The sequence below is a fragment of the Odontesthes bonariensis genome, chromosome 5, assembly GCF_027942865.1.
Source record: "Odontesthes bonariensis isolate fOdoBon6 chromosome 5, fOdoBon6.hap1, whole genome shotgun sequence".
NCBI lineage: Eukaryota > Metazoa > Chordata > Actinopteri > Atheriniformes > Atherinopsidae > Odontesthes > Odontesthes bonariensis.
In genome coordinates this window covers 32513521-32535640 of record NC_134510.1, presented here as the reverse complement: position 1 = coordinate 32535640, position 22120 = coordinate 32513521, and the positions used below count along the sequence as shown (strand labels likewise).

Sequence of the window (22120 nt, the reverse complement as noted above, 5' to 3'; positions counted from 1 at the left end):
CAATGTGCAAAAAACAACTTTTCACATCAACTTGCACAAAGTAGCCCCAGATGAATAGATGAGGTCTACCAACTGAACGTAGTAGCTTCATGGTTATGGGTGGCCTATCTGCAAAGTGTTCTGGTGCAAACAAAGAGGGGAAAAGGACTACAGATGAACATCCGCTGTCAAAAATTCATACTACCGAAAGAAAAATATTGATTTAACTGCTTTCTTATCTACCATCTCGAAAGATACGTTATCATATGGTCAAGACTGGGAGCTTGGGGTGGTCTGTGGCGTAGTGGGTTGAGCAGGCGCCCCATGTACAAGAGGCTATAGTCCTCGCTGCAGCTGGCCCCGGTTCGAGTCCCGCATTGGACGGCCATTTGCTACATGTTGTTCCCCCTCTCACTGCCCCCTGCTTCCTGTCTCTCTCCACTGTCCTATCCAATAAAGGCCCAAAAAGCCCCCAAAAAATACTTAAAAAAAAAAAAAAAAGACTGGGAGCTTGAAACTTGACATGTGTCTATGTATTACATTTTAGATGCCATTCACCTTTATTTCTCACATATAGGTGTTGCTTAAAAACAAATTATTCTGTCAAATCTTCACTAAAAACATGCTAAATCAATTATTGGAATATTTGGAAAATTCAAACCAAATTTCCTGTGAAAGGGGTGTTTTCCAGTAAGTTAACACAAGGGAACATTTTTAAGTATTGTCAGAGTTCACAAGGTTAAAAAAGAGTGAAGAAGCCATAACACTATGCACGCAAACGCTGTGTATGTAATGTGATATTCTGCATCATTTCTACAGATGTTACAAGTGATGCTCACAAGTTTTACTGATCAGAATCAGTCTGGAAGCCATTAACTACTGCTTCAGTACATATTTGGCAGAAAAGTAAGCTTCTACAAAAACTAAAAGCTTATCTGGCACTCTGGCGCACACATCCACTCACGACATCATTCACAAATCACTGCCTTCCCATTACTGTTAAACAATAAGGTTGGACGTCAGGGACATGGTGAATATCCAGCCCAGAAATTTTCCTAACATCCATGCCATTCTGCTGCTTCTTAGTGGATGTTAAAGTGGAAATTAAAAAACTGAATAGTTTCGCCTCAAAGAAACATTTTTTTTAATAGCAAAGAAAATCTGGACAAACTGCTTTGTTAATCTGCTTTTCAATTAAATTAAATTTAGCTTCCCTTTTCCCACATTGTATATGATCGTTCTACAGTAAGGGACATGTCAACACGACATGGCCTTGAACTATGACCTCCGCCTTTGTTACTAATCAAGTTAGTGGTCCTGGAAGTGAGACTTACTACACAGCTGACCGCGATGCAAACTGGTCTGGGAAGGAGCACCAGCTATAAACTGACAACGGGCCAGATAAACAAACGTGACGTAGCAAATATCCCGGGGACCATTCAGCGGTGTTCTCGACTTAGACACAACATTCCATGAGTGAGATGTACAGGAAACACAGTCGGAAATTACCAGCAGACACCAGGCAAAACTCTAGTAAACACAAAGCTTCATGTAAAGAGCATGCTCCACAATATACAAACTATTATCTGTTTTCAGAAAAATGTGGGATTCATGGTTCCTTTGTATTTGAATAAAACCGAATTAGTTACAATTTAAATGTCCAGTCAAATGCCTAAAATAAACCTTTAGAGATTGTTGAAAAAAGATAGGAGTTTTATAAGATGTGAAGTTAAAATTGTAGTTATTGACTCGGATGTCATTGACATCTGATATTAAATTAATGTAGTGTATTTACAAGGAGTATCCAAATACTTTTTATATTTGAAATAACTTATATTGTGTTTAACATTCAGCTTTGGGCTTTTGAAACTGTGAAAATTGTGAAAGACTGTCAGTGATCTGTAAGCTTGGCTACCAATGGAGCATTCATATGAGAGATCAAATATCTTTTACGCTAATGAACAAGTCAAAGAAATAAATGAACACACGAATGTGGTCAGAACCTACATCCCAATCACTAAAACCACAACCTTTATCACAAACATAATCTTATGCTGATCAAAGCTCAGCAGCCCAAAAGGAACAAACCAAACACTGGCTCTGGAGACACTTTAAGGTTTATTGTGACCACCGTAGTTTGGGTGGGTTGAGGGTTTTTCAGTTGGTTGCAATTTGCAGTTTAAGAAGCTAGAAGTCACTAAATCCTCCACACTGGACCTATAAACCATTTACTAGATATCTTGTTATCGAACTGTGTCACCAACTGTTTTTTGTTACCTTTATAAGGAGGCAGAAATCTATCCATCCCAAAAGACAACAGCACATGCTGACCTTGAATGCTTCACTTGATTTAACTACTGTCTAATTAAACTAAAAGGAGAAAGGAGCTGAGCCAGAAGGCGAAGCTCTCGATTTACCAGTCAATCTGTGTTCCTACCCTCATCTATGGTCATGAGCTGTGGGTAGTGACCGAAAGAACGAGATCGCGAATACAAGCGGCCGAAATGAGTTTCCTCCGCAGGGTGTCTGGGCTCTCCCTTAGAGATAGGGTGAGAAGCTCGGTCATCCGGGAGGGGCTCGGAGTAGAACCGCTGCTCCTCCGCATCGAGAGGAGTCAGATGAGGTGGCTCGGGTATCTGGTTAGGATGCCTCCTGGACGTCTCCCTGGTGAGGTGTTCCGGGCCCGTCCCACTGGGAGGAGGCCCCGGGGAAGACCCAGGACACGTTGGAGAGACTATGTTTCTCGGCTGGCCTGGGACCGCCTCGGGATCCCCCCAGAAGAGCTGGAGGAAGTGGCCGGGGACAGGGACGTCTGGGTTTCTCAGCTAAAGCTGCTGCCCGACCCCCGGAGAAGCGGAAGATAATGGATGGATGGATGGATGGATAATTGAACTAACTGTTTTATGTGTGTTTCTAATTGCCTGATTGGCTCCTACAATTAATTGTTAGCTAACCGATACAACAACATGCTGAAAATTTCAATTGAGGGATTCGCACAAATGTCATTTCTCACTGATAACATTCTGCTGCCAAATAGCAGTCCAGTCTATATGCAACAGCTTTAAACATTTTTCCAGTTTCTCAGTCCGATTTTGGCATGCCAGCAGGAATGCTCTTTGTCAACGTCAGTCTCGCTATCACTTCAGGGTCAAGTTAAAAATGTAGTGGTTGTTACCAATTGACCCATGTCCTCAAGGCACTAAAAAAAAAAAGAGTGCTAGGAGAAGGACACCATCCAAGAGTTAGTGACAGGCGGTGACATTCGGTATGTATCCCATTTGCTTAATCACTTACCAATTTTGGCACAACACCAGCTTCTTTACTAATCAGTGTATCTCTAACGGAAAATGTTCCATTGTGATGTGTCCTAAACAGGGCAGGAGATATGCTTCAATATCAAAATATCAATATCTGGTAACCTAAAAACTGATAACTATACACGTTATTAAGTTAAAGTTATTTAGTTACTACAAAGGACAAAGCCTTTATCGCATTTTGTTACAAAATGAATATGAACTTGAATTAACTATTGAGGCCAGTAAAAGGCCATTAATCCTTATACACTTAACCGACCATCTTTCTTTAGATGAACCAATACTGAAAATAATATGTTGGAAGTCTTTCTATAAATATGAATAACTTTTTTAGGATCATTACCTTTGAATTATAATGAAATGCTGAGAAAACACATTATTAGAGGGTTTAAAGGTTTCAAACCTTGCCTTGTTGTAACTGCAAAGAATCATCGGACAATGGAAGAACTGTCCTCTCAGAAAGAGAGCAGTGCAGGCCGATACCCAACCTGAGGTGTCAAACGGAGAGTCTGACACACTATGAAGCCTAATCATGGAGCTGTGAAAAGGAAACCGGCAAGGTCCAGGATCAAGTAACCAATTGGTAACTACACACCTCAGAGCTGGGAGTGAAGCAGCAAGGGGAAGGTTGTTGTGGAGGTGTGAAGCCGGTGCTAAGGTTACACAGAAAGACTGAGTCACTGACAGGAAGCACGGCCTTTCGTGCGGGATCATTGCCGAAAGCCAGAGCAGAGAGAGTGTGCCAAGTGACAGCTACTTCAATGCATTTTTAAATAGCCAACCATGAATTATTGAGCCAGTCAGCATGCAAAGAAGAAGCTATTGATCCCTAAGGAGAGAAGCATGATACTGCTTGGATGAAGACACTTTCTTTTCAGGTGGCGTGACACCTTAGCTGGCACCGCAGCACATGGCAACACAACAAGAGCGAGGTGTCATTAGGATTCAGGTGAAAAGATATGGCTAGCTCTCGCTAAGAGAAAAGAGCAGCGGAACTCAAGATGTCCCCTAATTGACGTAGGGGAATCAATCCGCCTAATTGATGGCATAACAATGGACAGGAGTAAAGCACAGTCAGTCCATATGCGTTTCCAGCAATTGAGAGGGGTGAGAGAAAGCATTTCCACTGAACTCAGAGAGCATCCATTATTAAATTAAAATTCATGACTAATTAATCTTAGAAGCAAACAAAATTTCTGAAAATATCTACAAAAAAAAACTTTCCTCAGGCAAAGGAGGAGAATAGTCACTTCTGGCAACGCTAACCAGACACTCTCATGACTTCAGCAGTGCATGATGGTCCGTGTTGAGCGATGTAGAGTACAGCCTTTGTCCACTTCTTTAAGCTTTTCTCCTACAAGTTTAGAGTGCATTTGTTGGGTAGAATAAAAGTTTGAAGAGCACTAAAAACTTACCGGCTTGCTATATAGCGGACCATGTAGTCAACAAGTGGACAATCTGAACACAGCCCAAGTCTAAAAGACTGGGCAGACGCAGTTGTTGAGAATCTTATGAGTAGAGGCTTGGTTTAACGAAAGAAAGAAAGAAAGAAAGAAGATGAGACTATCCCTTGAGATTTGGACTCGTATGAAGCCTGAGGATTAAGGGTGATCGTATCTGAACTTTTAGGGGTGGCCTGTCAATCGCATTCCTACTCTCACAACAGTAACAGTCTTACTATTTTTTGTTCATTTTTTTATGTTATCAACCTTTCCGACCACATTTTAATTAAGTTATTATTTATCTAGAAATTGAAAAGCATACTTGTGGAAGAGAAACTCCAAGGGAAACTGAACTGAAACTGAGTGTTACATGTCGCAGGCTGCGCTGATGTGCTCTGCATCACCTTTTGGATGCCTTCAGCACCGATCGAGATCAACATGATCATTTACACGTAACATCTGTGTTTGTTAACAACAGACCAAAAATCCATCGATGCTAGTGTTTTGGTTGCTTGGCGGTAGAAAATGTTCACAGAGAATATTTTCCATTCATAATCGTGTTCTAACTAAAAAAACATCACTGTAAATGCAATCTTCCTCCGCACAACAAGCCCCTATGTCTTTAGTGTGATTACGTGAAAATGTTTCCAGCATTCCCACATTTTGAAACCATCTGTGCAGTCACAACACCCCCTTGTATTAGTCAGCCATTACAAGATATCTTAGAGGCAATAAACATACATTCTTTGAAGCAGGCACCTTCTAAAGCACCACAGCAAAGGCGGCTGGAGGTGGACGGCCAACTCTTGCATAGGTTAGTGAGTAAGCACTGAGTCAAGAATCGGGAACAGAGAGGAGTACCTGTCCAGCAACAATGTAGTCTGTCTTTAAAAGAAGGATAGTAATTTTCACTTTCCGTGCAGCGAGACAGTCGGCCCCTCTGGCTATCTAAATCACACAGTGGCGTCACTGCTGGAGCAGGAATATAAACTACAAACCAAACAAGCGAATGCAGGTATGGACACACAATAACAGGCTTACACAAAATACCACACGGCCAAGTACTCAAGTGGAAGCAATTTAGGTGACAAATAAATGAAAATGGCAACATGAAAACTGAAGCTTGTATACAAGGAAAAATATGCTTTGACTTTTTACCATAAATAAGATAAATCTTTTTTTTGTGTCTACATACAGCGTCTAAGTGGGTTTAATTCAGTTTGTAAATTATGTTAATTTAGAGGAAAAATCATAAATGTTGTGCTACAGATGATATGGAAATAAAAAAAATTCTTATTTACATTTTTTGGCCACAAAGAAGAAACACACATATCTACGCACACACACAAAAAATGTGTTACCCATGAGGTGTTCTCTTCCCCATCAGGAGAGCAGGCCAGATGAAAATGAGCCCTCTGTTATTTGGACCGAGTGCTGTTATTAATTCTGTCTGCATCAAACGCAGCACATGTTATTAACACTAAATACCACAATCTGGCTTTAAAGGACTCTGTGTGTGTGTGTGTGTATCTGGACGGATGAAGGGGAGGAGAGATGTCTTTCTTCTATGGCAGACAATCTGCTGTCAAGTCAACCACAATGACTTCTTTTTAGTCTCAACACTTTTTGTTGTGTGTACAACATCAAGAAGCCATGAAGTTCATCAAGAAAAACACTGGGGGAAAATTTAAAAAAACGACAAAAAACCTGAAATAACTGTTAAATCATCCCCTCGGCTCCAGCTTTTGAACATCATCACACCACATGACCCTCAAGGCCCTACAGAACTGTATGCCTTATAAAGTCAGTCCTTTCTGCCTAAGAGAGTTATCATCTTGCCACAATGAGCGCAGAGGCAAGTGGCATGTTGAGAAAAGAGAAGCATCCTTCTTCTAGTCGGTAGCATTAAGAAAGTAAGTGATAACATCAAACAAAGGACATCTACAGGAAAGCCGGAGTCCTATGAAGCACACTGAATTCCTGAATTCATTCCTGTGAACGTGATGGAAAGAGCGACAGCGACTTTGGTGTTGTGGGTAAATCAAGGCAGTGCAAGATGTGTTGTGTAATATATTAATCTTTATAGTTATCTTTCTCGCAAAAACAAGTCCTATTGCCATAACAATTTATAGTAGCTGGCCAAACATGTAGGGTTTGTGTTTTTCATTCATCAATGTGTTTACACAACCAGTTTCTATCGATGGTGGTGAATTGAAAATAGGTGAAAATATCACTGTTCTACACGTTGAAGCTTATCGAACAGGAAGTCTTGTACTCTCAAGGGTTTAATTGTACTACAGTAATGGTGCAGTTATCACCAACTCCAAAAAAAATGTGATCTTCTTCTTCTTCCCCTGAGGACAACTTCTCCACATGGTTAGTGCTGCTTGTTATAGGAGAAGCTCCAGCACCACAGAAAACTCTTCAAGTCTTTCTTTAAAGTGGCTCGAGAGGAATTTTGTTGTGAATGGTGTCCGATAAAAACTTTTACAGTTACAGTTCGCTCATAACAACAAGCTGTGTTGCCCAAGAATTTGTGTCAAGCTAACAAACGGAGACAAATCAACACAAGTGGGACAGGAAGAGCCAGCATGGCTGGACACGCCATATTACACAGAGACGCTGATGTGTAACACATCATGCCTCTGTTTCCACAATGCCAAAATGCTGTGTGAAAGTACAGTGGGACGGCAGTACGCCAACTCTGCTAAGTTCAAAGTGAGCGAGTAAAGGCAAGCAACACAGCAGCATAACGAGGGTGTCTTCCATGAGCAAGATCTCTGGGTGAAAAGGATTGGTATCTGTCGTCCTCTATCTGTTCCATCTCATGTCTTTTCTCTTAGCTGAGAGCCTACGCCGGCTTTTGCACATTGTGTTTGGTCTTGCCACAACAAAACAGTTTAAAAAAGAAAAAAAAAAAAAAACAACAACCCACACACACATATGCAGAATGTCATTCTGCTGGGTTGAAACTTTTCTAAAATTTACTATTGTATTTAAAGTTCCTTTGTGTTCTTGTTTTTTGTTCTTTAATGCAACATGTGACTTTGGTTAAATGATAAAAGCAGCTAATTCCTGCCAGCTTCTTCATTTTCACCATTGTTTCAATCAGAAGTATTAAAATGGTGCTAGCAAAGATCAATCTTGAGATCCGAGGCTAAGCATTGATGTTTCAATAACAAAAACAAGTGATCCCATCAGAAATTGAGGAATTATTACTGACATTTTGATCAAATACATTTCACTCAAGAAAACCCAGAAATGAAAAACAATCGCCTGATTCTTCCTAAAATTTAATATAAAATTGAGGAAAAGAATTCCTCCAAATCCTCACAACACTATTAGACAGTGAAAGTAGTTACAAAGCACCGTAGAAAACAGTTATTATGAGTATTTCTAAGACCATTATGAACCAATTTAGTTTACACTCTTCTTCAGTCTTCCCAGACCTTCTTGGGTTGTAAACATTTAGCAGTTTGTAACATTAAAACCACCCACCGTATCTACAACAATCCAAACTTTTCAGGAATTTGGCTTATTTTCTCCAGCGCATTTGGAAATCACACAGTAAAGTAAAAGGCTTTGATGCTGCAATTGTCATGAAACCAAAGCAGCTCATAAATGGCCGTGGAAACTTTCAATTCAGCCATGAAAACCGCACAATAGTGGAATGGTCTGGGTTTCGTCTACCGACCAGCCATTAGACTGCTTTAACGCTGCAGCAAGTGCACGTCTGAGAGGGTGGATTGTGTTGGCTGGGCTGCATGTTTCAGTCCGCCACTTTAAAGGCTTATGTTTTATAACTGAAAACAAGAATGCTTTCATTGAAGTGTAAAATGGTTTATGTATGCGCCAAAGATGTAAAAGTAAAAACAAAAGCAATGAACTTTTACGCAAAACAGTCGGTGTTGACAGTGAACGACAGCTGTTCCTCCGCCCAAATTGTTGTGCAAATCGTAAATGCAGCCATATGTGGAGCCCGGCAAGTCTCTTTAAAAGTTATCTCACTTAATAATAATTTATCATGCTGGGAAACTACCAGCTGTCATAACGCATACAGTGACGGAAAAACACGCTCGGTAGGAAATTTTATTCGAGCATCTTATAACATAGAAGTCCTGCTCTTTTCTTAACATCAGCTAATCTCTTTCTGTTCCATGACGTGACACTTAACACAGTCATTCAAAGCCAGATCTATTTTCTGTGCGGTTTTCTCCTCCACTTTTAAGACATTATTTTTCCTAACTTGTCTTGACAGGCTCAGTCACAGCAGTGACTTTTGCTTTAACTTCAGATCAAGACTAAATGCACTTAAAAACTCAAACCAGAGTGTCAACATGTTGTGTTAGAAAAATCCAGATGTTATCAAGCTCTTCGCCTGCTCGACTGTGTTGGTTGATATTCTTCAGTCGACAGTATGATGAAAACAAATTGTGCTCCAACACTATTGTTGAAAATGGTTTCAATGGTTGCATTTTTATTTTCTTTGGTTCAGAATTTTCTCTTTTTTTTTTTTACTCTTTCTCTTTAATTCCTGAGGTGTTTCAAAGCCCCGGAAGTTATAAAATTAATTTTCCACGCTTTTTTTTCCTCACCATTCCTGATCTGCACGACTCTTGACTCAAAGCTCGTTTTTCCCCACTGTCTGGCTTGCGGCAAGTTAATGTTTTCCAGGCGAGAATCAGCCACTTATTCATCCCATCATCTTTCTTTCTTTTTTGTCCTCCAAAGGGACTTTTTACCTGAGTCAGGATAAAGCAATAGAGGCTTGGTGGAAACATCAAACTTGAAGCTGCTTGTGCCTCCCTATTCCAACTGAACCCTGAGGCTCACCCACTGGCTCAACTTCATGCAATAGAATTGTATGCATCCTTAATAGAGTCATGGGTATCAAATTTAGCTGAAAAAATGAAGACGAGAGGTCACAAGGACAAGTAAGCACATGTACAGTAAAAGCATGTGTAACTTTGTTATTAAGCAACGATAATGAATGGTTCTTATTATTTGAGAGCGATGGATTACCCCATAGAAGAAGGGAAAAAAACAAATTCACTTACTCATGTTGTTTAAAGGTGGGAATTGTGGCAGGCATGAATGCACTGCAGATTGTTTCTAGCTGATTATAAACTGAGACAAAACAACAGTATTCGTGTTTAGTAGAGGAAATGATCCGTCAAGCAAGGGTCACAGCCTCCAACGCACTGAGTAGAGGGCTGGCAGGTGAAATATCTTTTTTCACTGATGCTGTGGGGATCTTAAGGTGTATTAGAATGAATACTTGGGTTTTAATACATTTAAGGGAAAGGGAGTCTATTTCGTCACTTTTAGCTGAATGAAAAATTGTAACATTTAAATTATAAAGTATAAATAATTTTATGACCATAGAGCATAGCTCACAATCACAGTTGCTAACCTATCCACTAGACTGGCCTCTGAGACAAAATCAGTCATCATATGGTTGACTTCCCTGCTGAAGTAGTACGATCTTATTTTTACACAGCCCTCTGGCTCCATCTAGAGAGATGAATGGGAAAATCTCAACATTATACTTGTGGATATATTTACTGGTGTGTATGCATGTGTTACCTGGTATATTCTGAAGGGGATGTATCTAAAGCCTCCCTCCTCAGTCGGATATTCCATCAGCTTCCTGTTCATGGCCCAGAACTGGTCGAATTTATCTGAAGCAGCAGAACCACACACACAGATCATCAAATCTTCTACATCATTAACATTAGGCCATTTTCATTTTGAATATGAGTGTTTTTACACTGTTCAACATAAAGTGTTGCTTTCACACCAAACATACTTTCAAAACCTGTCAAATACAAATGATTTATAATCCAATATGACTTTAAAGAGGCACATGTTTGAATATAGCTACTTGTGTTTGGACCATAGTTTTGTTGTTGGTGCAAAACCGAGATATAATAGTGGCAATACTATCAACAGTGTATGAAATTTATATGTCTAAACATAGACAAAAGACTGAATCAAAACATAAATCTTCAAAAATAGATGTGGATGAGCAGCAAAAGGGCTTCAGGAAAGTTATCCAAAGGGAGCTTCCACTTTTTAATCTACTGGACTAACACCTATAGTTACTTCATAATGATCATTTGACAATACCCGAGTAGCTTTTTTTTTCTAAGCTGAATTAAACACCCTTTGAGGTGGCCATACTAAGTGTTTAAAGTAACTATTAGTCTATTAAAGTGCCTTTAAGGACCACAGTGATGCAACGCCAAGTCGAACAGTATAAAGTGTCGTGAAAAACGGTCGCCGGACAATAAGTGTGCAGTGTAATTTGCAAAAAGAAGACAAATTCTAACTGCCTTTAACCAAGAGAGACATTGATTTCTAACCAACTGTCAAATAAAGAAACAGAGAGGCTTTTAAAAGCTGGTGGAAATTTAGTGTAAATGTTGCTACTGCAACTACAAAACAGGCAACAGAGGAGACTGAAAGAAAGAAAAAGATTCCACCCAGCATGTGCTGGTTTCGAACTCTTCTGTTTTTTCTCTTTTGGATGAAAGTTTGAGTTTTAGTTGAGATGAAGTTTCGTCTCTCACTTTCATGATCGAGGACCAAGTCCTTCTTTGTAGATTAGTTCAAAAGTCTTGCCTTTCTCTCGGAGTTTAGGGAAAATAGGCCATGAAAAAAAACAAAAAAACTCAACATAGAAAATAAATAAATGAATAAAAAATAACTTTGTACTATTGTCTGCTGGTCTGTTGCCCCTTAATACATGTTGTTCACGCCTTTTTGCATTGAGAATAGAGATTGTTCTCTCTTTCACAGTATTGGTTTCAGGGGAAAGTGGGAGAGAGAAGCAGCTGAAGTTTTGAGAGTTTAAAGCCCTTGGGTTTTTCTGCAAACTTTTTTTAAACATTCTCACTGCCACATGTAAAGTTTTGACAGTTGCAGACCAAAAAGTGCACTATGAAAACATCACACATCCAAATCATCCTCAGTGTTTTCGTCGCTTGTTTGCATAAAGTACTGCTTCTGTTTGCTGTTAGTGAGACTCGTCCTTGCTTTGGCGGTGAAACTTTAAAACTATTCAGAGGCTCATCAGATTAATAAATTTACCATCCGTCTCGTTTGGTTGAACAAACCAAATTATTATTTTTTTTTTTTTAAAACAATAATAGCATATCCTATATAGTCAAATATAAATGAAGAGATAATTATTAAATGAGAACATTATCAACGTTAATATGCACAGAAAAATGTTGCTTTCATTTATTATATACGATACCCAGTAGAGTTTATCATAAATAAAGCTGTGAAAGACCACCAACACTGTTTTGCATCATGAAATAATTCTCCCAAAGCAGTGAATCATTTTCTTTTTCAGTTCTTTGCTTTGTTTTTGTTGTTTTTTTTGTAGTAAAGTGTTCACATATGCAGGCCTGCTGTTGGCACAATATTTTGGTCATATCAATCAACATTTAGCTTTACAACTGTATATATTAATAACTAAATCAATCATTTTGTTCTCTGTTTTGTCACTCTGTTAGAAAACGATAGATACTTCCAATAAATTATGGTTGTTATTACAATATAATAATAATAATTTTCTTGTTCATCAATATGGTCATGAACAAAATTATTAGCTAAATCACTGTTTAGAAACATATGCAGTGTTGATACGTATATGTCATTGTATATACGAGTACGACGACAGTGGAAAACATGTCTTCTGTGCTGCTTATAACCAGTGAATATAAACCAGTTCAATAGAAGTATTTTTAAACACACCCCCACACAGGAATGTACCCCCATACATCTCTGCAACAACTCCCATATCGCGTGCATTAGCCCAACAACCCAGCTTCACCTATGAGAAGCACCACAATCCCAACATGCAGCCATGTTAGAATAATCCGTCTGTATATGTGGGTGGAAATTTCGTGTTTTGGAGGGAGAAGTTATGGTGTCAGAGAATGCAAACGGACTTTAGTTTATGAGTGTGTGTATATGAACATCCAGGAATCTGTTTGGATGCATTCACTGTGTCTGTGAAAACACGCCACACAGAAACGATTGAATCTTTCCAAACAAAAAGCATGTGTTTGTTCCAGAAGATAATATATGGATAAGTCCTCACAGCATGCATGTGTTGTGTAGGTGGATGAGTTGCAGGGAGACAACATGTATGGATCTGAGTGTTTATGAGTGAATTTATGACAACAGGATTTTGTGCCACATCCTCAACAGCTGCCTGTGGTCTTGCTTCTTTGTGTACGTGTGTGTCTCACCGTTCTGCAGGCCCATCCACAGCTGTTTGTGGTCTTTCTTCTGCATGTCGTTGACAACTTGGCTCTTGTGCTTCAGGGCATCCGCCTCTTTGATGCTGGACATGAAGTGGGCCTCTATCACAGAGTTGGACGGGCAGTGGAGCAGGTCACGATCTGGAAAATTCTGGCACCCATTCACACGCACACATTTGATTTAAAACTAGAACACTCATGTTGGCTACTCGAGTGAAAAATAAATCAATTTACACTAATCGATATTATCGTTCATTTGGTGTCATAGCTGCATCCAGCTGGTATTGTAAAGTCACTCTCTGTTTCGTTAGAATATCTGGCTATTTATCTTGGAAGTAGTCATTTTTCTTCAACACTTTGACAGACTGTTTAACAGAGTTTCCGAGAACCGAATTAGTAAATGTGTAACATCTAAACTATGCAGAAAAGGAGTAATAGCTCAACAAAGCTGTACGGTGAGTGAAAATCCTCTGTAATCTGTATTTGCATACACATTCTATTGGCTCTTACCTTAAAGTGCACGGTGATGCTCCAGGGTAAGACAGTATTTGAGGCATGGAGGTCAAACAAAACTCCAATCGGACAGTGCCTTTAATCCAGCAAATACAAATAGAAAATAATATTAATAGGGAATAGCTTTTTTTGGTCAGCGATCAGTTCAACATCATAGAGAACCAGAACACTATTTTAACTCACATTACTTAATTGTTTTATTATCACCAAGACAAATGCAATTACATGTTTCCTGTAATTGACCCGAGTAAGAAAAAAAAGCAGCACATCTTTGTATCTGAGAAACAAAAAACAGTAAACATTTACTAGTGTAACTTATGGTTAAACTGCTATCAACAACTTAATTTTCACCAGTGTGTTTTCAAATGGTCGTGGGTTCTTTACATTCAATCACTGGGTTGCAGTAATGACATCCTGTGGCTGTAATTTGTTCTGCGTTCTTTTCAGTGGTTCTGCCGCTCACAGAAAAGTTGCAAAGAAGTTGCAAAAAAGGGCAAATCCACTGTTGACATAACTTTTTTTACGGCTGAGAACAGATGAGCTTATGGAAGTGTCAGTGCACTTTTCTTACATTAGATGGGTGGATCACATGAGGCAAGACACTGAAGATGTTATTTAGTTTAAAAAAAAACAGATTGTAAAAAGATTTTATAGCTTTTCTTTGAATAATGACCTTCCACACACAACACTTCTCAAATGTCCTGACTATAACGTTAGCTGACATTATAAGTTGGAAGGGCCGGCTGGGTCAACCTAAAAGTATTTTATCATAAAAAATGTCTTATAAAGTAACCAGGAAAAGGGGGGGGGGGTGTATCACTCCTTTCCCCCTCGACTACTCGCTAAATCTGCTCCTCTAGCAATTCCTCTCTCACCATTTTAGTGGTGTTCCTTCATACTCGAACCACATTTCCTCCACGTCCTCCGCCTTCATTGCTTTGAGGAAGTGTTTTTTCACCTTGTCTGTAACCAGAGGCAGGTAGCTTACCCTGGGTAGCAGCAGCTGATAAAGTCAAGAGGAAGAGGGGGAGAGACACATTATTAAAACAGTCTGCAACAGCTGCCGATCTTCTTTGACACACACAAATATGCAGATATTTTGCCAGTGTGTGTCTGCATTCTTGTGAAACACTCTGTAATTGTGAACATGTAAAGAAAACCCAGAAAGAGCAAGAAACATATTCACCATCTTCTTCTACTGTGCAACAATCAGGAGAGGAAATGTGTTTGTATTCTTTATTTCACTGTGGTAGAGGAAGTTATCAGAAACTGTAATCACCACTGGAGAGACAAAGTCAGCCCCAGTAGACGAGTGCTTGCAGTCGCCATGTGCAACACATACAATGTGCATGAAATATGGTGAATGTCAGCAATGTGGCACTGCTTTGAAAACAGTAAGAATGTAGGCTATGCTACTGAATCTAACTTTAACCGTGGACAACAAGACACCTTCATTAAGACTTCCCCCATCTTTATAAGATGGTTAAAAGCTTCACCAATTTGTAAAAGTAAGCAATCATAATGATAAGAAGTGTACATAAACAATAATGTGACTAAATAGGTTCCCTTGCAGGATATCTACCCATCTATACCTCAATGATAGCAGGAAATTATTACAGTTTTAATTTTTAGGAAATAGGAACAATTTCTGTTTCTGCAATTATTCTTTCGTTCTAATGTTATGTGGAGCTGTCAGGGTTCAGCAGGTTCCAGGGTGCATGGGAGGGAATCTCAAAACCAAAAGTTAGGTAGGGCTCCTGGTTCTTAGCTACGTTATATGAGAGACTAACGGTTCTACTCACATAGTAGGGCTCTGCCTCCCTTTCAGTAACCTCATCCGGGTTCAATGTGAAGCTGGTGGGTATCCGGCCAAACCAGACGTCTCTCAATACGTCCTTGTCATCTGCCATGCTGCTGATCCCCGCGGCACATAAAGAATAAATTCCTCCAAACACAGAGGCTTGAATCCAAAGGCAAACAGCTCCCTGCTGTCAGACACGGAACAGAACAGTCACTCCAAGTAATAATAAAACTTTCTGAATCACATCACCTGAAATACTTCAATTAAATGAGCAGTGCAACATTAGCTAGCAACACCTTGATTCAAGTAACAAAACTTTAGGTGAGGTCGATATATCTGTATCAAACTGTCAGTGAAGTAAGTTCCAAGTCACAAAGGTAGCAGCTTTCCTGCTGGACTTCCAAACTCACTCCACGTCTGTCAAACTACGCAACTGTAATGCCAAAACTGACGTTAGCTTGAAAGCTAGGTGCGCTAACTTAGCAAGTGGAAATTTAGCAAAGAGTGGTTTAGAGAGAACTAATGTTCTTGCTTGCTGGTTATTGTTAATATTTCCTACGAACAAATATATTTTGTGCAAGAACAGAGTGTTATGTGCGAACACCCTACCTTTTGTCGACGTTTTGTAGTCAGCCTGAATGGAAGAAGGGCCCTTTCTGTTGGTATGTTGTCATTCCGTCTGCTGTCACTGTATACCGCAAAACAGCTGATAGTCACCGCAATTCAGCGACCCCTTACGACAAAATCACTTACTGCAATTACTATAAAAGTATCCAAACACTGTTACATATCTTTGAACAATTTGAAAATTACTGGCACCTTGGATTAAAATAAATAAATGCAAGATCTAGAGTGTTTATGGATTTTTTTTCCTCGACAAATCTAATGGGAACACTAGGAACATTAAAAATGTTGCGTGGCGTCATCAATACGCGACGCGACTTGTAAATACGTAAAAGCTGTTGGGCATCTGTTTTGTTCATAGTTGGCTTAAAAAATGGAAAAGAAATTGGAGACGGACAGCCTTGAAATGCGTCTTCACGCGCTGGAGAACCGAATATACGGCGAGAGAAAAAACAAAAGTGGAAAACCTATTAAGGTCTGTTCATAATATCTCCTAATACGTGGATGCTTTTAAAGGAAACCGATTGCTAGCTAGCTAGCTATTAGCCAAGCACCGTAAACGATGGTTCTGTCACTGGATGGGAGTGAACGCCCTTTTGGTTTTCGGAAGTTTAATTCAAAACCGATATTAACAGAATCCATGGCGCACATTAACCTAAATCTCAGCTAATAATAGTTTCCAGTTAATCTAGTTGTTGCATTGTTAGCTATATGGCTTGTACTTAGCATTACAAAGTGGCTAGTTGGTTATTTGTTAATGAGCCATATATTTTAAGTAAGTTTGTGAATGACAGATCTCATCAAAACCATTAAATTGTCACGTTTGTTACTTAACTAAACCGAGTCCCTCTTTATCAAACATGTAGAAAATTGGATAATAGGTTTACAGTGCAGGGATCTGAAATCATTGTAACGACAATATTAGTCGCCGTAAGGGTTTTTTCATCAGAGCATGTGATGTGAGAAATACTTTTGATTTACAAAGAGTCATTGATGCTGTGCAGTTTTCTGGTAGATGTTGAATTTCCAGGGTAGTCAAAGTGTCACAAAGTTCTTTTTATCCGTGCAGATTTTCTGTTATTCGGGAATTAACTACTGGATAAATCTTAAAAAGCACAAGAAACTTGTACTCAGAATGAGTGAAAATAAAATACTTCATTTGGTCTGAAAACTACAAATAATGATCTTCCTTTTTGAACAAACAAATGTAAATTTCTCAGAAGCATTGCTCCTAGAAAACCAGATGTAAAAAAAAAAATGTGCCTATTTAAAAAAAAAAAAAAAACTTTCCTTTTGATGTTGGAGAACTTGAGCACTTATTTTGTTTGTTGTTAGACAGGATCACATATTGCAGAAAAACTGTGCTCTGAAAGTAATGCTTTCCTTTTATATACATTTATTAATTACTAACATGAACTAAATAAATCTCTTAATTTTGTCCTGTAGTCTGCAGAGTCTTTGGCTAGGATTCAAGCAGGTCTGACCAACACAGCCAACAAGAGAGAAAGAGTGAAGATCCTACACAAGAAAAGTGAGTCACTCATTAGTGTTAGCCCTCACAAAATAGATACATTAAAACTTGAATTGTGCATTTTTTTTTTCATATTGATCCCAATAGTTATTGCTTTACATTGATGCTGTTATTCAGGTATCTCATTTTGCTTTTAATCCTTCTATTGCTATGAATTTAAAGGGGAACTCCGGTATTTTCAACATTAAGCCTCTTTTCTGAGTCATCTGCAATGTTTTAGAACCCCCTCACCGCTTTTTTGATGTTTACTGCTGTCTCTGGTATTTGCCTAATTTTGATTCTTCTCAACCTGCTTCAGAACGGCAAGTCATGCGCATGTCTAGAAAGGTCCGTAAAAGCACAATAAACGTCCATTTTCAAAATAATCAACTCACCGGAGTGGTTACTGGTGTGCACTGGTAATCCATATCAAATTTCGTGGCGAAAAGTTGCTTCTGTCGTGTTTTATTTGGCAGCTTGTTCATGTTTATGAACTATTGTCATTTAAGCAACAGACTAAACATAACAAATGTCAAAATGTTTGCAAATGACTATCAAAGAACAGCGATCGTGTGCTTGTTAGGGGTGGGCGATATGTATCGTTTTCGAAATTATCGTGAATGTTGTTTTGACGATGAGTAATTTTGCAATATCGAGATATAGGCAAAAAAAAAATTTTTTTTTTTTTTTTTTTTTCAATCGCCAAAAATCAATAAAGTGCGGCGCCAGTGGTCCTCTGCCCTTACCACGGCGCAAGATCCAACAACGAACTTTTTAACTGCAGCAACTTTAAGATGCGCTATTGGAGCTGGAAATACCGCGGCTGCTGGCACCAGACTTGCCCTTCAATTGATCCCCGTTAAAGGATTTAAAGTGTCCTGTATTGTTATTTTTCGTCACTACCTCCCCGAGTCGGGAGTGGGTAATTTGCGCGCCTGCTGCCTTCCTTGGATGTGGTAGCCGTTTCTCAGGCTCCCTCTCCGGAGGGAGAAGTAGCCTAAGAAACAGCTCGAGGTTATCAGTCACCAAAGCGGCCGGGGCACCCCGAGAGGCACCCCGCATGGGTTTTGGGTCTAATAAATGCACGCATCCCCGTAGGTCAGCGCTCGTTTTGCATGTATTAGCTCTAGAATTGCCACAGTTATCCAAGTAACGGTAGAGCGATCAAAGGAACCATAACTGGTTTAAAGAGCCATTCGCAGTTTCACTGTACCGGCCGTGTGTGCTTAGACTTGCATGCTTGTGTTCATTTTATTGTGATCTTAACGCAAGTTTTAATTTTTTTTTTTTTTAAATATCGTCAAAATATCTTTATCGTGAAAATCCTAAAAAATATCGAGATTTTTTTTTTTTGCCCATATCGCCCACCCCTAGTGCTTGTTCATTTTTTGTTCCAATTAGATTTTAATTGTGTTCGTTGAATATTTTCATTGTATTTATATATTCTTTGATGTGTGGTGCAGTTGAGGACTTGATGAAGTACCTGGACCCTCAGTTCACCGACCACATCACTGTGCCAGATGCCATGAAACTGGAGTTCATCCTTGCTGGTAAGGACCAGAGAACACTCAATAAATCAAATTGAAAATAACATTATTCTTCAATGCAAACACATGTGTGTTATCAAAGGTTGTATGAAACCAGTAGAATTATACTCATGATATTTAAATGTGTTTATAAATGCTTTGTGTGTTTTTTGTCTGTGCAGAGGAGGACTTCTTGCTCTCTCAGGCTGCTTTGCTGGAGCAGGTCAACAGCTTGCAGCCCCTGTTGGACAGCACCTATATCAGAGGTTCGATTCTGCAGGAAAAATAAAACATGAAAATAAAATTCCTGATGGCAAAGAAGAAAGGAACTCGTATTAACTCCATCACATGTTTGATATCCAGTGTTTTTAGCCTGTAGTAATTAGAAAAACACCATTACAGCTATAACATTAAAAACAATGACACATTAAGTAACATTGCTCATCATGTTACAGTGCAGTGTTCTGCAGAGAAAACATATATCTTGGACTTTTACAATGCTGGCACATTGTAGGCAGAGCTCAACAGGCTAAGGTGATCGCCTGGCCTTTGAACTCCTCAGATACCAATCTGATGGTGTCTGTGAGAGACGAGCCGCATCCATAAATAAAATCCAGAGCTCACAGGGCCCAGAGAATCTGTTGTTAAAATCCTGACACCAGACAGTTAAGGAAACCTTCAGATGTTCATCGTCCATGCCCTGGCTGGCCGGTCAATTTATGCTGTTGTTTATTCTGAACTTCAAGTCTGTTCAGTTATTAAGAAGTTTTAGTTATGTTTATATAGCTACTGGATGAAGAGAAGGGTAATGCTGCGTGTACACCAAGAGCGACCTCCGCTACCTGGTAGCGGCTTCGCTTGAGAATTTGCTTTGGTAGCTTTGGTAGCTCGTGACGTCACATTTAGAATGTTCAATTCTTAAAGGCCCCGCGGCTGTGCAGCACCCCCGTGGAAAAGAACATGAGGAAAGAGAGGGCAGGGACACGAATAAACGTGTTGTTATTTACAATTTGTTATACAAGATATACATCACGTTACAAATTATGTAAAAGTACATTAGGTACACCTGAAAAGAGCAGGAATAGCAGAGGCAGCTGTGAAAATAAACCAAATTCGAAATAAAATCCGAAATAAAACTTAATTGCAGTGAGAAAGGTATGCGTGGGGTTACTACACTATTGTATTGAAGCACTCGACACGGCAATTGCAACAGTCTCAGGATTAAACGACTATTGTTTGGATAGGAACCAAAGTTTACACGTTTGTTTCCGCGAACCACGCGGATTGTCGGACCCCTACAATCTGTGGATTGTCATTGGTTTTCGCCGAAACGCGTCATAGCTCATTACCATAATGTTAGCTTGAGTTTAATCGCTTGAATCCGCTCTGGTCGCTCAGGTAGCTTTGCCACTGGAGAATCCGCACTGGTAGCCCAGTTAGCTCACCCTCCATAGAGAAATAATGATTTCCGGCGCTCAGGTAGCGTAGGTCGCTCTTGGTGTACACGCAGCATAATGCGTCAGTACTGTGTATGTGCCCCACCAGACATTTTATACGGGTCTGTGCTCTACTTTCACAGATGTACCTGAACACGCAACCAAGCTGCAGCGTCTGTCACAGATTCACATCAAAGAGCAGGTAGCCTGTTCTTTTCATCTCACCACCTACATTTCTTTGAGGTTTTCAATTATTATTGGCTTTATTTCTTTTTTTATTTTTTTCTTTGTCTATCAGGATCAAACTGAGGTTCAATCACAAGAAGTGAAGAAACTCTTTGAGGAATACAACAAAATGGTAATGTTTAATTTTTATATAAATATATATATATGTTTGTGTATGTATAGCATAAATACTTCAAATGTAAGTAATAAAATCTGACCAGACATGAATAGTCACAAGAATAAATATTTTTTTTACTTCTTGTGAAAACTATTCCATGGATATATATTGAAAACACATTGTTGGTGGCACAACTCACCACACCTTGACATCTGAACTCTGATTGGCAGATGTTCCTGTTGTCCAAGCAGTTCACCCACTGGGATGAGACCCTGAGAAAGATGGAGGAGGTGAAAGGAATACGGCCTGTGGAGTAGTCACTGTGCACCCATACACTTTAAATAAGGGTGATGATGAAGGCTGCACTTTGGTGGGAGCTCCTAATCAGACATGTGTCACATTGTGTAGCTTCTAGAAAGAATGGCACAAGCATTGCAGCATTCCCCCATTTCTTTTTGGTTGTTTATTGATATGCGACAGCTTCACTGAATGAGGTATGAGGACAACAATTGTCTCTCTTCCTCCATTGTAGTTAATATTATAGGTCTCCCAGCTGATGATGGTAGTGCCCAAACACTATCGGTACGTCTATCATTTCTACAAACCAAGCCAAACAATAAAATGCATGAAAACAGTCATTGAAATAATCATCTGGAAGTATTTAATCCAAAAAACAATAGAGCTTTCATTTTATCATTTCATATTAATAACTTTGCTTGTGATGCATTCCAACCCAGAACTACAAGCCAGTCAAATGACTTGTTCTCCTGCCGTTTCCTTATTCACAAACATACACGCAGTCTTCGACTCACCTTCAAAGCTTTACATTTTTCTCGCTGAGTACCTCCTTATATAACATGTAAAACTCCAGACTCTGTGGTTTTAAAATGTTCAGTGTGTTTTAATTTCGCAAACAGCATGAACACGGTTAATAAATATTTTTTCTTTGATTCTTATGCCTTTTGTCCTTTTTTAGTAATTTAATTTAATAGTACTTCATCAATCCCAAGGTGAGCTCAGATTGGTGCAGTGTAAATAAATAAAAAGAATCTAGTATTTACCACCAGAAAAAATTAAAGTAATAAATAAAGAGCCAGGAAGATCATCCATTTCATTCTAAAGGAGCACTGAATGTAAAAGGTTATTACCGTGGGCGGGAATGATCATCTGTTCTGGTGCTGATGAAGCCTCTGACTGAAGCCAGTCTGTTGTTTAATTGGTATGTGATGAAGAAAATGTCTAATTTTGTGTAATATGTTTAGCAGCCAGTGCAACATTTTTTCTTTCTCCAACAAGCTCTGGACTAGCGCCAGGCTTCTTTACGTGTTTGTTCACTTTCTTTGAGTCACCGGTTCT

General features: G+C 39.3%; 2 protein-coding genes across 3 annotated transcripts in view; one reads left to right on the top strand and one right to left on the bottom strand.

Moving 5' to 3' along the window:
• The window catches only part of atg5 (ATG5 autophagy related 5 homolog (S. cerevisiae)), a 31468-nt gene extending 15431 nt beyond the window's left edge, over nt 1-16037 (bottom strand). Inside the window, exons 1-6 of one of the 2 annotated variants that reach the window (XM_075466137.1) lie at nt 15935-16037; nt 15327-15512; nt 14400-14527; nt 13522-13600; nt 13000-13162; nt 10322-10416 (exon numbers count right to left, since the gene is read on the bottom strand). In XM_075466137.1, the coding sequence (XP_075322252.1) occupies nt 10322-10416; nt 13000-13162; nt 13522-13600; nt 14400-14527; nt 15327-15434 (573 nt within the window). In that variant the 5' untranslated portion in view covers nt 15435-15512; nt 15935-16037. The remainder of the gene's footprint in view (nt 1-10321; nt 10417-12999; nt 13163-13521; nt 13601-14399; nt 14528-15326; nt 15513-15934) is intronic. The other variant, XM_075466138.1, reaches the window with a different exon arrangement.
• A 212-nt stretch (nt 16038-16249) lies between these two features.
• On the top strand, nt 16250-21714 carry dctn3 (dynactin 3 (p22)). Its single transcript, XM_075466135.1, has 7 exons — nt 16250-16424; nt 17396-17480; nt 18923-19009; nt 19168-19251; nt 20565-20623; nt 20720-20779; nt 20995-21714. The coding sequence occupies exons 1-7, from the start codon at nt 16323-16325 to the stop codon at nt 21079-21081; spliced, it is 564 nt and encodes a 187-aa protein (XP_075322250.1). The 5' UTR covers nt 16250-16322; the 3' UTR covers nt 21082-21714.
• Nucleotides 21715-22120: the final 406 nt, after the last annotated feature.

What these genes read in the sequence shown, in the direction of transcription:
- dctn3 (XM_075466135.1), top strand. Translation starts at nt 16,323, where the DNA reads ATGGAAAAGAAATTGGAGACGGACAGCCTTGAAATGCGTCTTCACGCG. An exon ending in AGATTCACATCAAAGAGCAG is followed by an intron (nt 20,624 to 20,719) that starts GTAGCCTGTTCT and finishes TTTGTCTATCAG; the next exon opens with GATCAAACTGAGGTTCAATC. An exon ending in TTGAGGAATACAACAAAATG is followed by an intron (nt 20,780 to 20,994) that starts GTAATGTTTAAT and finishes TCTGATTGGCAG; the next exon opens with ATGTTCCTGTTGTCCAAGCA.